Source organism: Oryctolagus cuniculus, chromosome 16 (assembly GCF_964237555.1).
Source record: "Oryctolagus cuniculus chromosome 16, mOryCun1.1, whole genome shotgun sequence".
Lineage (NCBI taxonomy): Eukaryota > Metazoa > Chordata > Mammalia > Lagomorpha > Leporidae > Oryctolagus > Oryctolagus cuniculus.
The window spans coordinates 34,898,221-34,914,840 of NC_091447.1; the positions used below are offsets into that span (position 1 = coordinate 34,898,221).

General features: G+C 40.0%; 2 protein-coding genes across 7 annotated transcripts in view; both read right to left on the bottom strand.

Moving 5' to 3' along the window:
• The window catches only part of PHF14 (PHD finger protein 14), a 184,190-nt gene that overhangs the window by 3,566 nt on the left and 164,004 nt on the right, over window positions 1-16,620 (bottom strand). The gene's annotated exons all lie outside the window — the stretch shown is intronic.
• LOC103349460 (lysM and putative peptidoglycan-binding domain-containing protein 1-like) lies at window positions 10,832-15,319 on the bottom strand. Its single transcript, XM_051852945.2, has one exon. It carries the CDS (start codon window positions 12,423-12,425, stop codon window positions 11,922-11,924), a length of 504 nt encoding a protein of 167 aa, XP_051708905.2. The 5' UTR covers window positions 12,426-15,319; the 3' UTR covers window positions 10,832-11,921.

Consider the following 16,620-nt stretch of genomic DNA (forward strand, 5'->3'; position numbering starts at 1 on the left):
TCTATTTTTACACTGTACTGCTGATTTTTTTTTTTTTTTGTACTGCAAACTTTTAAGTGACTTCTTTTAAAGGCAAGATTATATAAAGGGACAACTTTCCTCTTTCCATTATATTTTTATGACGACAATCTAAGTACCTGTAGAGTGGAGAGATCTGGTCAATACCACCTTAACCAAAAGATTCAGGTTACCATTAGGTAATAATTAATATTAACCCCCTGATATGATGGCTAACATGGGCTCATCACTCTGGTTTGTGGTATCATTCCTAATTTGTACAACCTCAATACAATCAAGAGACTAAGAGGACATGACAGTTAAATGCATAGTGGAATCCTGCCCATAAAAGGACACTACTGGGAAATTGGATAGAATTTGAATATGGCCTATAGAGTAGTTGGTAATATATCAATGTTAACTTCCTGTTTTTAGTAATTGTACTATGGTTATATAAGATTATAACACTATATGAAACTAAATAAAGGGCAAATGGGAATTCTCTTCTACTGCTTCTGCAATTTTTTCTAAGATATGTTAAATTAAGATGATTAAAAAACCAGAAAAGAAAAATGGTTCCCGAATGACAGCTTTCTAAATTCAAATCAAGAAAATAAAATGTAGGCCGGAACCGCAGCTCAGTAGGCTAATCCTCCGCCTTGTGGCACCAGCACACTGGGTTCTAGTCCCGGTCGGGGTGCCAGATTCTGTCCCGGTTGCCCCCCTTCCAGGCCAGCTCTCTCCTGTGGTCCGGGAGTGCAGTGGAGGAGGCCCAGGTGCTTGGGCCCTGCACCCCATGGGAGACCAGGAGAAGCACCTGGCTCTTGCCTTCGGATCAGCGCGGTGCGCCGGCCGCAGCACGCTGACCGCCGTGGCCATTGGAGGGTGAACCAACGGTAAAAAGGAAGACCTTTCTGTCTCTCTCTCTCTCACTGTCTACTCTGCCTGTCAAAAAAAAAAAAAAAATGTATAGGTAAGGTTTTATAAGGAGAGGAAGGCATATGGTCTAGACATTAAGGCACCAGTTGGGACTCTTGTGTCCTACATGAGAGTGACTGGGTTTGATTCCTGTCTCTGCTCCTGATTCCCACATCTTCCAACATGGGCTCTGGGAGACAGCAACTGATGGTTCCTGAGGTCCCATCCCTGCTACCTGCTACCCACATGGGAGAACTAGATGGGGTTCCTGGCTCCTGGCTCCGGGCTCTGGCCCCGGCCCAGCTGTTATGGGGACCTGGGGAGTGAACTAGTGGATGAAGGCTCTCTTTTCTGTTTCTCAAACCAGAAATAAGTAAATAAAAGATTTTATAAGGAAAAAAATCCAAAGTATCTGGCCCCTATACTGACATATACAGCTAAAATAAATTGCTTGGTTTCTATTATCCTATTTAAAATTCCTTTGCTAAGTACCAAAAATGTTCACAATGGGAGCTGGTGTTGTAGCATAGTAGGTTTGGCCCCCATCTGTGGCACCTGCATCCCAAATGGGTGCTGGTTCATGTCCTGGATGCTCCACTTCCGATCCAGCTCTCTGCCTGAGAAAGCAGTGGAGAACCACCTAAGTGCTTGGGTCCCTGCACCCACGTAGGAGACCCAGAAAAAGCTGCTGGCTCCTGGCTTCCATCTGTCCCAGCCCTGTCCATTGCAGCCATTTGGGGAGTGAACCAGTGGATGGATGACCTCTCTCTCTGTTTCTCCTTCTCTCTCTCCCTGTAACTCTGTCTCTCAAATAAAAATAAATAAATCTTAAAAAAAAAGTTGATGTTGAGTAAAAATAAAACGTTCACAATGGTGATGTTACTGATTTTTATTTTCTTGTCTGTGCTTTCTCACATTTTCTTACTTTTCCACTATAAGCATGGATTACTTTCACAATCAGAAAACATAAGATTTCTTTCAAGTACCTTTATAATCTACATTTACAAAAAGAATGATGTTAGTTTCTTTTACACAGGAAAGATAACTACTGGGACAACAGTAAAATGAAGCAAGAAAGTGTAGTCACAATTAACTTAAAATGTTTCTATTTTCTTAAGATATTTTCTATTTTAAATGTTTCTTTGACTAATCAGAGAAGAAACAGTTAATAATAGTTGGATTCAAGTTGATATTCAAATTATCTGTATGCTTTAATAATGGTCCTTATAAAATATAAATATGAACAACTTTTAGAAAAAAACCAGTCACCTGCAACCTCTTCTAACTATTGGCAGTTATAGAACAAGTACAAGTGAGGAAAAGCAATACATACAATACAGTTTCAATCTGTGGTCAAAAACTACCGTCCTTTATTCATGTAAAACACACATCAGATATAACTCTTAATAGCTTTTAAGACCCTGCTTTAATACAGAAAATATGCCAGTGCTGCACAACAAGAAAAAATTTATCTTCATAACTGGAAAACTACAGATGATAATGAAAATGTTTTAGGCAAAATGAGCAAGCTGCATGCTTCAGACTAAAATTAATTAGAGTTTTTAATGTTTTGAAATTCCACCATAATTCTTTAAATGGTGCATTTACTCCATAGTAATAAACACTTGGATCATTAAGTAAAGTGCAAAATGTGTGTGATGTGCTACATTTAACAACCTTCGGCCTTTTTTTTCTGTAGTTCTACATTCAGTTTTCCAAGGCATTGAATAAGCAATTGAAGACCACAATTAAATTTCCTGACTTTGCATATTTTAGATTCTTATTTCATTTACTACAAAAGGCAATTAATCTACCATTTTACAACTGATTTCCAACTTTAGTGGGCCATGATAGATACTGAAATGAACTTACAAGAAATGCTTAATTAAATTTACTGTAAAAAGCATAAGTAAGGACAGAAGTTGCATATCTAATTAATTAGAAATTCTAGTGTTACATTATAAAATTAAAGTAACATGGGGCCTTTTTAATAAACCCAGTTCAAACGCATATGTTATTATGCTGAATGCGTCTACTTTGTACATTTATACCTGTTTTCTCTACTTGGTGATTCACATACAAGATGGGCAATTAAGAATCTCCCTACATTTACCATTACAAAATTATCTCCATTATTTCATCAGCAAATAAGAGACAACAAGGACAGCAGTGAATTTCCCACTTCATGTATGAGAATACAAAAATACAGTGTTTTATATCAAGAGATTTTCAGGTTGGATAAAAATCACTGATTGGCTCATTAAAATTTTCAGATAATTACATGCACAGAAACATACATGTTTAGTATACTTAGAAATTAGTAATCTCTAAATTCATTAAACCAACAGGAAAATATGTTATATAATATATTTTATTCATTCATGATTATATAAGCAATAGCCATAATACTGGACTCGGCCGTTGTGGAAGCAGTGCCTTCTTCAATAGAATGTGATAGTACTTTGTTTAGCCTTCACTGGACAACAAGTATATTAAGGTGACACATACTGAATTATATGGATTAGAAGAAAAAAATTTATTTGGTTAGTAAGGCTCTAAGGTTCATTTTTTTCATAACTTTCATGCTGCCATTAGAAAAATCATAATCATAGGCCATCTTAATCATACCACAATAAAAAAAAAGAGAAGCTACTGAAAATATAATTTTGTATTCCATTGTTGAGTCTTGATGATCTAAGCAAAGAATAGTTATAGCTCACTTCACTGTCAAAGAAACAAATATAATTAATATAAATAATAATATAACAATCTTAATGCTGATATAGAACAAAGAGAAGATCTCCAAAAAGTGAAAAATAATATTTAATGAAAATGAAATTATGCATATAACTTGATCTTAATGAATCAAATTTATAAGTTACAAAGTAAAGGCTATAGTTTACATTAATATATAAACAATATAATTTAAAGTATTTTGATAATTCAAATTCTTCCAATATCATTATTTTTGGGACTTGATAAACTATTTTAGACTGTTCATTTTGAGACTAAGAAACAGTTTAGTTTCTAAATTATTCTGTCAAGCAGGAAATTGTCAAAGTATTCCTCTTAACAGCCACATCAAGTTCAAAGATGGGCTTTAGGGTGATCTGGAAGGAACCCCAAGATGTATGGGGTTAAGTCTCTCTCATTCTCTTTCATATCGCCTTAGGGTAATCAAATCGTTGAATAGTAAAGAGTCCTAAGAGATCTTATCTAATTCTCCATTCTAAGCAAGAAAATTCAGATCACTAGACTGACAAAAATCTGAAATAAATTTCTTCACCAGACTTTTTTTTTTTTTTTTTTTTTTTTTTTGACAGGCAGAGTGGACAGTGAGAGAGAGAGACAGAGAGAAAGGTCCTTTTGCCGTTGGTTCACCCTCCAATGGCCACCGCGGCCGGCGAGCTGCGGCCGGCGCACTGTGCTGATCTGAAGCCAGGAGCCAGGTGCTTTTCCTGGTCTCCCATGGGGTGCAGGGCCCACTTGGGCCATCCTCCACTGCACTCCCAGGCCACAGCAGAGAGCTGGCCTGGAAGAGGGGCAACCGGGACAGAATCTGGCGCCCCGACCGGGACTAGAACCCGGTGTGCCGGTGCCGCTAGGTGGAGGATTAGCCACGGCGCCGGCCTCACCAGACTCTTAAAACTGCCTAATGACTATTCCTTGAGTGGTCTCCTAAACTCAAATGATGTAAAAATACTATGTTAAAGGAAAAACAGTTCTTTATACCCTAATGTGATGCGCTGTGAAGTGACGGTCACCTCTGGTCTGGTCGCTGGTAGCCTCACAGTAATGTGCAATCTAAGCCTAATCATGAAAGAATATCAGACAAACTCAAACTGAGGGACATTCTGCAAAATAACTGAACAGTACTCTTCAAAGGTGTCAAAGTCATGGGAGACAAAAGAGACTAAGAAACTACCATACACTAGCAACCTACCATATACTAGCAAAGATTTAAGGATATACGATAATGAAATGAAATAGGAGATCCAAGACTAGAGAAAGGACACTAGTGGCAACACTGGTAGAATCCAAAAAATTCTATGATTTACTTAGTAGTATTCACTAAGGTTAATTTCTTAGTTTGATAATTTTTTTATCCTTACATAAAATGTCAACATAAGGAGTAGCTGGGTAAAGAGTATAAGAAATCTCTTCATATTATTTTAGCAACTCTTTTAAAGGCTAAAATATTGCAATGTAAAAAGTCAAAACATCCAAGCACCAAATAATCTTCGTTGGATAATTCAGAACAAGTACAATTTTGGTTTCAAATAGTCAACAGTTACGCAGAGGCAGTCACTGTTACCAATAATGGGTTTTCAGCATTTTGGTAATATAAGTAGCTCATTCCTGACTCCTCAATACAAATCAGTATCTATTGCCTGCCAGTAAAATCATACAGACATCCAGTAATAATGATGATGTTTCACACAAGAAACTGAATGTTGTGTTTTCTGGATTCATGCAGTTTAAGACCAGGAAGTACTTAAGCTAAAAAAAAGGGGGGGAGGGGAGAAGATGACAACGAAAGAAAAGAAATTTCTCCATAGAAGCATCATTTGATCTAGGACTGACTTAATTGTATATAAATGTGAAAAAAAAGTGAAAATATTAGGCAATCAACACATAAAGAATCAATTTGCTCTATCTGCCCTGGTTTTTTGGTAATCCATGGACAGACTTGATTTTGTTGATTAAATACTCTTCTCATTTCAGAGAAGTCTGGAATAAATTTTGTTCCTTGACTCACATCAAGCATTTTTAAAGATGATCAATCTTCTTAGAACTATACATATGAAATCTGTTTTCTTTATATCAATAAAAATAAATAAAATAAATTTTAAAAATTGCTTAAAAAATGAGATGTCTTAAACCTTAAAGTAACTTCTATTCAAAGAATCCTTCCTTTCTTTATACCAAAAACTTTTATTAAACAATGACTGTATTCCAGATCAGGAGAGTTCTTAAAAATTAACATTCTACAGAGTTGGGCTATGACATGAAAATAATATAACTTCCTTCATGCCCAAATATTAGTACCATTAATCATTACAACAAGGATTTCTCAGTGTAACTTACATTGCTCCTTTATTAAGATAAACTTAACATCAAAGACTACACCTTTCAGAAATAGTTATGTTCAAAAAGTGAATTTTTAAAACTACAAGTGCACATATGAAGTTTCTTAAAATATCTTGTTTCAAGCTGAGTGCCATTTTCCCCAGAGTGAACCCATTAATCTTCATGGTTTTATTGAAAATTAATAGCTCATTAGACATTCAAGTAACACTTTTCCTATGGAACATTAATTTTTCATGAATTAAAAGAGTTGATTTTGCTTCAAGAAAAATTAAAAATTATTATTTTAGGAAATTCCATAAAAAGAAATTCTCCAATAACAGCATTTCATAATGACTGTCAAAAGTAACAACTGTGTTTCCACATATTGAATTTGTAAAATATTTCTTAGCTTCTACATTTATTTATTTTTTTAAGAGACAATGACTAAATGGTTTAAACTCATTATGAAGAGTTAAAATTGTATATGTGTGGGTGTAAAAAGTTAAGCTTAAGCTTACAGGTTTAAACCTTCCTGGTGCAGCTGTAAAAATAAAACAGAGTGAAGTAGCACCTTGACAGTAGGGACTCCATTTTGGAGCACTTAAGACTGCATTCTGGGAAAGCAACCCCCCCACCATGAGACTCTGGTCTGAAACTATGATCTCAAATGGTCGGACAATAGCAGTGCACTACATCACCCTTGGCAGAGCACAAAAATCCCCTAGCATGATTGCTCAAGCTTAAAAGTAGAAAGGTTGCACCTGGGTTACCTGGGCTAATAATGAAGATGTGATTTGTCTATGTCTTAAGATCATAATTGCTGATTGTAAGATTTTAGCAACCGCTTAGCAACCGTGTATTCTCTCCCCCTCCCGATTTTGCGGTTTTTGCCTTTATAAACCCTATGCTGTAGTTCCTCACTGCTCCTCTGTCCTTGTCAGAGGGCCCCAACATGTTGGATCAATAAATTTAACCCTTTGCTGGTTGCATGAGAGAAAAAGTCTCTTAAAGTCGTTCCTTGGGCGGTGGGCTTTTTTGGACCCTAACAATTATATTTAAAAACATCCTCCGATGCATACTTAAAAGATTCACAAAAGCAGGTCACTTGGCAAGTATTAAATCACTTACAAAGCTGGCCTGGAAATGTATTCATTTAACCAATGGTTTCTATGCTCAGTTAGTTATTTGCTAGGTATAGAAATTTTCCAATATTTCTTAATTTAGGTTATGACATTAGGAAAATATTACTTCATAGAATGGTATTTTCAAACATCTCATTTAAAAATAGATATCCAATAAGATTCATCTTTGATTAAAAATGTTGGGTATTAAAAAGCCTGATATATAAGACAGACCCCGTCTTATGGAACCTATAGTTTGTGGCCCAAACTAGCAATTACTCAAATAATTGCATCACTGCAATTATGACATATTCAATGAAAGAAAAACACAGTGCTTTAAGACTTGTATGAAAAGACCTTAAAGTCTCCATCCTCCAAAAAAATGACTAACATGTTGAGATCTGAAGGAAAAGGAGTTGTCCAGGCAGAGAATAGAGGGAAGAATATTCTAAGTAGAGGGATCAGTAGAAAGGTTAAGTCAGCCAAAGCCCAGTGAGAGACAGGAAGACAGCAAGAAATGATGTGGGAAGGCAGACAATACTGCTTTAATAGCTCTAGGGTTACCCACTGCTCATCTACTTACCATGTTCTTTATATTTTTGTCCTGTTTCTTCTGTGCAGTTATGAAATGAAGGAATCTCGGGCTTTGTGGTCAGGGACTGGCAAATCAAGATTCATATCTTATACATATCACCTGAAACCACTTTGAAGAAGTCATTTATCTTTTCCTAGACCTCTTCTGTAAAATAATAGCAACTACTTTGGACTGCATGAAAGAAGATGTGAGGAACCTAGCACAAATTCTGGCCCAGAGAAAGAACCTCTAGGGACCGGCGCTGTGGCATATCGGGTAAAGCCACCGCCTGCAGTGCTGGCATCCCATATGGGCACCGGTTCTAGTCCCGGCAGCTCTACTTTCGATTCAGCTCTCTGCTATGGCCTGGGAAGGCAGTAGAAGATGGCCCAAGTCCTTGGGCCCCTGCACCTATGTGGGAGACCCAAAAAAAGCTCCTGGCTCCTGGCTTCGGATTGGTGTAGCTCCAGTCATTGTGGTCAATTGGGGAGTGAACCAGCAGATGGAAGACCTTTCTCTCTCTCTCTGCCTCTCCTCTCTCTGCGTAACTCTTTCAAGTAAATAAATAAATACTTAAAGAAAGAAAGAACGAACGAACGAACCTCTATTCCTTGGTTCCCCTCCTCACTCTCTCAGGCTAACTTTATGATAGGTTTTAACCATCAGGACTACCGATATGGAGGAAAGTAGTGGAGATCATCTTCAAAAACAGCGCTTGCATAGCTGTAATAATCACAATTGTGCTATTAAATAGAACCTATTCCAATTATGTTTCTTTAATTCCTTACTCTTTTAATTTCAACTGTTTGTATAGTCATACAATTGTTTGTATTACTCAAAGACAACAAGTATAAAAAATAAATTAACTGAGTTAATCATTACACTCAAACATATCCACTTATATGCAATAATTAGGAAGAGGCTAATAATTAAATAATTCCTCAAAACTACACCATGAGCATTTGATTACCATTTTTGATTAATGTTCTTCCCAGAGTTAACATAATCTGCATAATCTTGTCACTGTAGATGAATGCAAATTAGTGCCTTTTATCCTTGAATAAAGTGACAATCCTAACAAAGTGGTTAAACTGATAACAGTCTTGGAAATCTAGGTAGGACCAAAATACAAGAATAATAAATACTCATAATGATTTGGTTTAGAAATTAGACAAATACAGTTTATCAAAGTGGCTTAAGGACTTTTCACATGATTGCTTTAAAGGAAACAGGCACAGTCCACAACTTTACAAATAAAAAGCATTGTTTAAATGTCTACATAAACATATGGGAAATATAAGGATACTTCAGAGATCTAGGCAAAACTCTTGATTCCAGTGGTCTGTACCATTCAGTTGCTTAAACACAAATTCTAGGCATATTCCTTAATTCCTTTCTCTCATACTCCTCAACTAACTCCTACTGTCTTATCCCAAAAAGGAATCTAAAATCTGTCCAGTGCTATATCCATTGTTACTTTCTTCTCCTTCCTTCTCCTTCTTCTTTTTCAAGATTTGAAAGTCAAAGTTACAGAGAGAAGGGGGGGAGGAAGAGAGGAAGAGAGGAAGAGAGGGAGAGAGAGAGAGAGGGAGAGGGAGGGGGAGAGAGAGAGATAGGGAGAGAGAGAGGGAGAGGGAGAGAGAGGGAGAGAGAGAGGGAGAGGGAGGGGGGAGGGAGGGAGAGAGAGAGAGAGAGAGAGAGAGAGAGAGAGAAAGATCTTCCATCCATTGGGACAATCCCCAGATGGCTGCAGTGGTCAGCACTGGGCCAGGCTGAGCCAGGAGTTTCTTTCAGGTCTCCTACATGTGTGCAGGGCCCAAACACTGGCCATCTTCCACTGCCCTTCCCAGGCCATCAGCAGGGAGCTAGATCAGAAGTGGAGCAGCCAAGACATGAACTGGTGCCCATGTGGAATGCTGGCACTGTAGGCAGTGGCTTTACCTGCTATGGCACAATGCCAGCCTCATTGTTACAATCTTAACTCAAAGTATCATGGAGGCATTGGTTTTGGTAGGACAAAAATCATATCACAACCCACCCTTGCTCAAAACTCTACAATAGCTTCACATCAGAAGTAAAATCCAAACTCTATCCATTGCCTAGGAAGTACCCATCACCTATGTGGTTTTATCTTGTATAGTTCTCCTTGTGTTCACCTAGCTGTAGCTGAACTTCTGATTCCTGACCAAACTGTACTACCCCTGTCTTCCCTGCCCTTGATTTTGTTTCTCATTACATACATCTCAGTCATAGAAGAGTTATTCCCATTTCTACTGAATAAATTGAAGGTTGATAACATTAAGAAACAACTCTTGAGGCCGGCGCCGTGGCTCACTAGGCTAATCCTCCGCCTTGTAGCGCCGGCACACCGGGTTCTAGTCCCAGTCGGGGCACTGGATTCTGTCCCGGTTGCCCCTCTTCCAGGCCAGCTCTCTGCTGTGACCCGGGAGTGCAGTGGAGGATAGCCCAAGTCCTTGGGCCCTGCACCCGCATGGGAGACCAGGAAAAGCACCTGGCTCCTGGCTTCAGATCAGCGCGGTGCGCCAGCCGCAGCGCACCGGCCGCGGCGGCCATTGGAGGGTGAACCAATGACAAAAAGGAAGACCTTTCTCTCTGTCTCTCTCTCTCACTGTCCACTCTGCCTGTCAAAAAAACAAAAACAAAAACAAAAACAAAAACAAACAAACAAAAAAAACCCTCTTGGTCATACATCTAAAGTTATTAGAGAAGTGAGGGTTCAAACTCAGCCCTTTCTGATTTCCTGGGGAATTCTCTTTTCAATATACATTTGTGTATACTTAGAACTGCTTAGGACTGATAAATTTTAAAAGCTTCACATACTTTCCTAAAATCAGTCCAGTGGATGCCTGAAACCTCAGATAGCACCACACCTATGTATACTATGATTTCACTTATAAATACTGTATGAGTCAGTTTTTTGACTCAACAATGAAATATATGACAGAAGTTACCTATGAAAGAATGAGGCTTATCGTGGCTTATGGTTTTGGAGGTTCACAGTCCAATACTGGCCAGGCACCACTTGTCCAGCCATCTGGTGAGGCCAGAAAATAGCAATGACAGAGTACAAGTGGAGAAGGGATTGTGTGGTGAGCTAGGAATCAGAGAGGATGATGGGCCCAACTTAAGGTTGTTTTTTTTTTTTTTGCACAGGGCTCAATGTTTAATATCTCCAGCTTCTTAGACCTTGTGATCACCACAGGAAAGGAGGGATGTAAACACCACTTATCTCACCTCTTACCATTTCCATACAGTTGACTGAGGCATATTTTCCAGCATCACTGGGGTACCCTTGCCTACTTCTTCTGTTTAAGAAACAAACAAACTGTACTGCAGATCAGTGCTACAAATTGCAAATAACTATGCAGTGAGGAGCAAGGGATAGACATGTGGGCTCTACTGGGGAAGGGGCATAACAAAGAGACTCCCCCAGATGTTCCCCTCTTCAAACCCCAAGTCATTCTTTCTTCCATCTCTCAGCCCCAGGACAGGCTGAGGAGAGAACACATCAGAAAGGTGAACTGGTAGAACGTTGAGTTCTGCCCCTCCCTCCATTCTGCTTTTCCTCAGAGTGAGAGTTGTGAAAGTTACAGGGACCTGCTAAGTCAAGACTGAGCGCAAATCCTTTGCCAGTGGGGAAAAGGCCCAGCACAGCCTGCCATTCTCGGCAGCAGCACTAGTTCACTGGCTGCCCCAGTCCCAGGAACATGGTTGACTAAGGAGGTGGGGAGCCAGCAGTCACTGGCTCACTGTTCACAGACGTCCCCCACCAAGGGGCTACCGAAATCTCACTTGTCAGCTAACAATGGGAAGGAATAAGATAAAACAAATAAATATTACTTGAATATAGCACCAAATAACTTATGTGACATCACTGGAGATAAGGAGGAAGTTGAGGGGGAGCCTCTGCTTCCCTGCTCTAACGACAGGGAATGGTAACCGGGTAGGGAAGGCAGCAAGGGTGTAAAAGGAGTCTTCTGAATCTAAGGGACAAGTCTAGGTTCAGCCCAAGAACCAGGAAGGGGTCTAGTACCCACCCCCTACTCTTGCGAATAAAAATGCCCCAGGTCAAGGACCTCTTGATAGGCAAGGGGGCTGGGGAAGATGGCTGGAGTTGAGAGGTAAGCTGGGAAGCCATGTTCTTGAGCCTCACCTCAGGCTCCTCTCCCCCTCAAGTTGCTCCTTCAACACACTGCTTCTCTCAACCACTTCTGGGGACATCAGAGCTTGAAGATTTCATCCTCCTGGTCTCCTAGTGTCTGGGTCCGAGAGGTCCGGGTCAGTGGCACAGGACCTCGGACTGCTCGTTGTTGCATTCGAGGGGAGTTCAGCTGGAGACCTGCATCCCCCCCAGGTACCCTGCTTTCCCTCGTTTTCAGCTTCTGAGCAGCAGCTTTCTTTGACAGGCTGATCTGTGAATCCAGATTCTTAAGGAAGTCAGAGGCAGAGAGGTCATGGGTGGGTGTGGCCAGGTCCTGGCTGGGTGTGGGGAGGACTTCACCACTGGCACGTCCTGCACCTGTCTCTTGTTTCTTCCTCTCAGCTGGGTGTGGCCAGTCGTCATCCTTATTTGGGTGTACATCTTCCTCTCCATCCTTCTCTTCCTCAGAATCCAAACCATTGAACAGGTCTCTGGGCTCTGTCAGGATGGGGATGTAGAGGGTTTTCTTCAGGAAGATGGAGTCATTTGTATAAAGGCGGTTTGCACGCTTAATCTGTTCCATCGCCACTCCCTATTTGAGAGCTAGTCCAGCCAGGGTATCTCCGGGCTCCAACTGATGCTCCAGGCATCTTTCCCTCACTGGGGAGTAGGCCGACTGCACCAGACTTCCGTAAGAACGAGCCTGGCTCCCTTGAAGCAGTCCTGACCCCCCGACAGAGGGAGAAGCCATCTCCTCGCCCTGCTGACAGCTGGGGTTGCAACCTCTGACCTTTGAATTCTGGACACCCTCCTCAACACTCTCCTCAGTTTGCACCCAAGTTCAGTAGCCCGGCCTCGGGGCGCCCCCATACCACAGTTCTGTCCGGTCCCAAGGATCGTGTGCTAGGGTCTGGAAAAAAAAAATCAGGCCCACTCCAGAGCCGCGGCTGGACGAAGCGCGAGGAGATTGTGAGTTTGTAGCACACTTTTCACTCAAGAGAACGCTCAGTTCACGTCAGATGGGTCACACCCTCAAATTCGGGGTCCGTATCAGGGTTCTTTTTCCTTCCAATGCTTCGACTCCATCAAGATGCAAGGGCCCCGGATCCAGCGGAGTGGCAAGTTCTTTAAAAGAAGACTTCATTTCCCAAAAGGCTTCGCCCCAACTCCAGTTTTATAACCATTTCTCTCAAGAGAATTATCTTCCAAGAGCAGGCCCCCAGTGACCAAAGGACATCTCACTAGACCTACCTTCTAAACATAATTGGATTAAGTTTCTATCCATTAGGCTTTTTTTTTTTTTTTTTTTTTTTTTTTTTGTGACAGGCAGAGTGGACAGTGAGAGACAGAGACAGAGAGAAAGGTCTTCCTTTGCCGTTGGTTCACCCTCCAATGGCCGCCGTGGCCGGCACGCTGCGGCCGGCGCACCGCACTGATCCGATGGCAGGAGCCAGGTACTTATCCTGGTCTCCCATGGGGTGCAGGGCCCAAGTACTTGGGCCATCCTCCACTGCACTCCCAGGCCACAGCAGAGAGCTGGCCTGGAAGAGGGGCAACTGGGACAGAATCTGGTGCCCCAACCGGGACAAGAACCCGGTGTGCTGGCGCTGCAAGGCAGAGGATTAGCCTAGTGAGCCATGGCGCCGGCATCTGTCCATTAGTTTTTGAGTTTACAAATTAAACATGCACATGAGTTCAGGAGACCTGAATGATTTGAATGAGCCAGTCTTGCACTAATGCAAGAGAAGATATTAGCCATGCATATGGAACAAGGGATAGAGCCCTATACTAAAATGAGCTCAGTATATCTAAGCATCATAAAATTTAAGATATATAGCATGAGATAACATGTTAGGTGTGACCACGGAGGCCCATACTAGTTATTTGATTTACAGTGAAAAATCAATGGAGGGTTTAAAAATTTAAGTAACATGATTTGGTTTTAAGTTTTTAGCTCATTCTGGTTGCAGTATAGAAAAAGAAGGGTAGCGGTTAGAGAAGAATAAAAATATGACAATAGAAGTAAGGCTATTGCAGTAGTTAGTTAAGGAAAATGGTGATTTGGACTCTAGGAGGAACAGTGGGAATGGAAAGAAATATGGTATGCTTTGGAATTATGGCAGACAGACATGGGGAATAGTCAAAGGATGGGAATTAGGCATGATCCCTCTACTTTTGGCGTCCCAAAGTGGTGGTACTTAGATGGGAAATACTACTGAAGAAATAAATTGTGATGGGAGTGGAGAAGAATCAAGAAATCAAGAATTCTAGTATGACAACATTAAGTATGAGTGAGTATTTATCCAACCAATGGAAATGTCAGGTATACATTTGAACACATGAACTTAGATTTTGGGGGAAAGAATTTAAGAATTGTATTAAAAATCTTATATGAAATCATGTGAAATTCTATGCAATCATCCAGACATATATTAATACAGAAGAGTCCTTGTTTTTTATGATAAAACTTAGCCAAGAAGACTGAAAAACAGCTGTCAATGATGCATAAAGGGAAGGAGATCAGGAGTGCATGGAGGTCACAGAAACCAAGGGAAAGGGAGTGGTGGACACTGTCAAATGACGGTGAGATGTTAAGTAACAGTTTAATAAGCAGCAATGTAAAGTGATATTAAAAAGAGTCATTTTGGTGAAGTAGTAGCCAACAAACCCTGCTCAAAATAAAGAGGGAATGGAAGATGGTATTTTGGACTTCACCCTTCTTTAACTTTAGAACATGGGTATATCAGCTAGAGCTATAGCTTGAATCATAATGGAAATAGCAAAAATTCATAGTGAAATCATTCCTGACACTCTTGGGCTGGTGATACTACTACCTCTGAGCTTTTTGTTAAGTGTTATGTTTTCTAACTCCTATAGGAAGGAGCTTCAAAAGTTCATAAGGGGTCTGACATTGTGGCACAGCAGATTAAGCTGCTGTTTATGATGCTGGTGTCCCACAAGGAGGTGCTGGTTCAAGTCCTGGCTGTTTGGCTCCTTGCTAATGTGCCTAGGAAGGCAAGTAGAAGATGGCTCTAGTACTTGGGCACTGGCCACCCATATAGGAAACTAGGTTGGAGTTACTAGCTCCTAGCTTTGGCTTGGTCCAGCTCCAGCTATTGCTGCCATTTGTTAAGAGAACCAGTAGTGGCCGACACCGTGGCTCACTAGGCTAATCCTCTGCCTGTGGCACCGGCACACCGGGGTTCTAGTCCCGGTGGGGGCGCCAGATTCTGTCCCGGTTGCTCCTTTTCTAGTCCAGCTCTCTGCTGTGGCCCGGGAGGGCAGTGGAGGATGACCCAAGTGCTTGGGCCCTGCACCCACATGGGAGACCAGGAGGAAGCACCTGGCTCCTGGCTTCGGGCTGTGGCATGTTTTGGGGGGATGTGTGTGTGTGAACCAACGGAAAAGGAAGACCTTTCTCTCCATCTCTCTCTCTGTCTAACTCTTCCTGGCAAAAAAAAAAAAAAAAAAAAAAAAAGAGAACCAGTAGGGAGAAGATCTGTCTTACTCTATGTTGTCTCTCTCTGTTGCTCTGCCTAAAATAGAAAAGATTAGTTTATGAAAAATCTGTATTACAAAGAAACTGTATATGAAGAATAAATTTATCTTTTAATCCCACCTTCCACAAACTTTTTGATGCACGCTTGCATTTAATCAAACCTTTTTTGCAACATAAAAGTATAACTCCCACCTCACACAACACGTATGTTCTCTATCTTGCTTTCTCAGCTTTCAATATGAATAAAAATAAACAAAAAAGAGTTGTGGCATTGATTTACACAAAGAGTGAGTCAATTGCATTTATTTTAAACAATATTTTTCAACTTCTTATTTGGATTTTCAAGTCCTGTTTATGCTAGAAATTCCTAATAGAAAGCTGACTATATAGTAAAAGGAAAACTCTTGCACACAGCAGAGTTCTATGTTCTTGTTAAAAATGTGCATTTATGTTACCTCATACCCACAACTACAGATAGACAAATCCAAGTTCTCATCCAAACTTCAGTTTAGACTTCTGAGAATTATCTGTACTTGACTATAATCAGAAGTATGCAATATTTTGTGCTCCACATATTTTTAGTGAACATTTCCAATTTTGAGGAAAAAGAAAAACTGGAGGTCTTTCTTGAGTAGGTAACTATTTAGAAATTTTTCTTAGAAAAAAAGGGGCGTAATAGTTTCTGGGGAAGGTATGAGGACAAGGTGTGAGCCTGAAAGAATGGGAGATAATAAACATATTTACAAAAAATTATTAAAGAAGTAAAGAGATTCTTTTCAAAGGAGCAAATATATTTCCTATCTGATATTACTATGATTGATATGAGTCTCAAAATTAAGTTTCAGATTATACCATAGTAATATCATAAAACTTGGTCTGATAGCATAATTTTATACTGTGTATACAATATTCTATTGGAGGGATATATACATTTTGGCTATATGTATCAAAAACTACGTCAAAAACAGACTTTCATAAGCCTAGATTTTCCAACACATTAATACAATAATGTATTTAATCTAATAATAGTTATGATGAAAAATTTATGCTCAAAACATTCAAGAGCTTATCTGCCATGTTTTTTAAAAGAGTGATTTGAACACAAAATATAATTTCATATTTTCCTCAGCTTACTTCCTGATACTAGTCCAACAAGTTCAAAATATGGTAATAGCTAATGTATACAAGGGAGGTGAAAGAAAAAATTAGAAGGCTTCATATTCTGATATAAATTTACTACTTTAATTAAATAGGATTATAGTAATATTCCATCTATCTA

Coding starts and splice junctions, on each gene's coding strand:
- LOC103349460 (XM_051852945.2), bottom strand. CDS start 12,425: ATGGAACAGATTAAGCGTGCAAACCGCCTTTATACAAATGACTCCATC.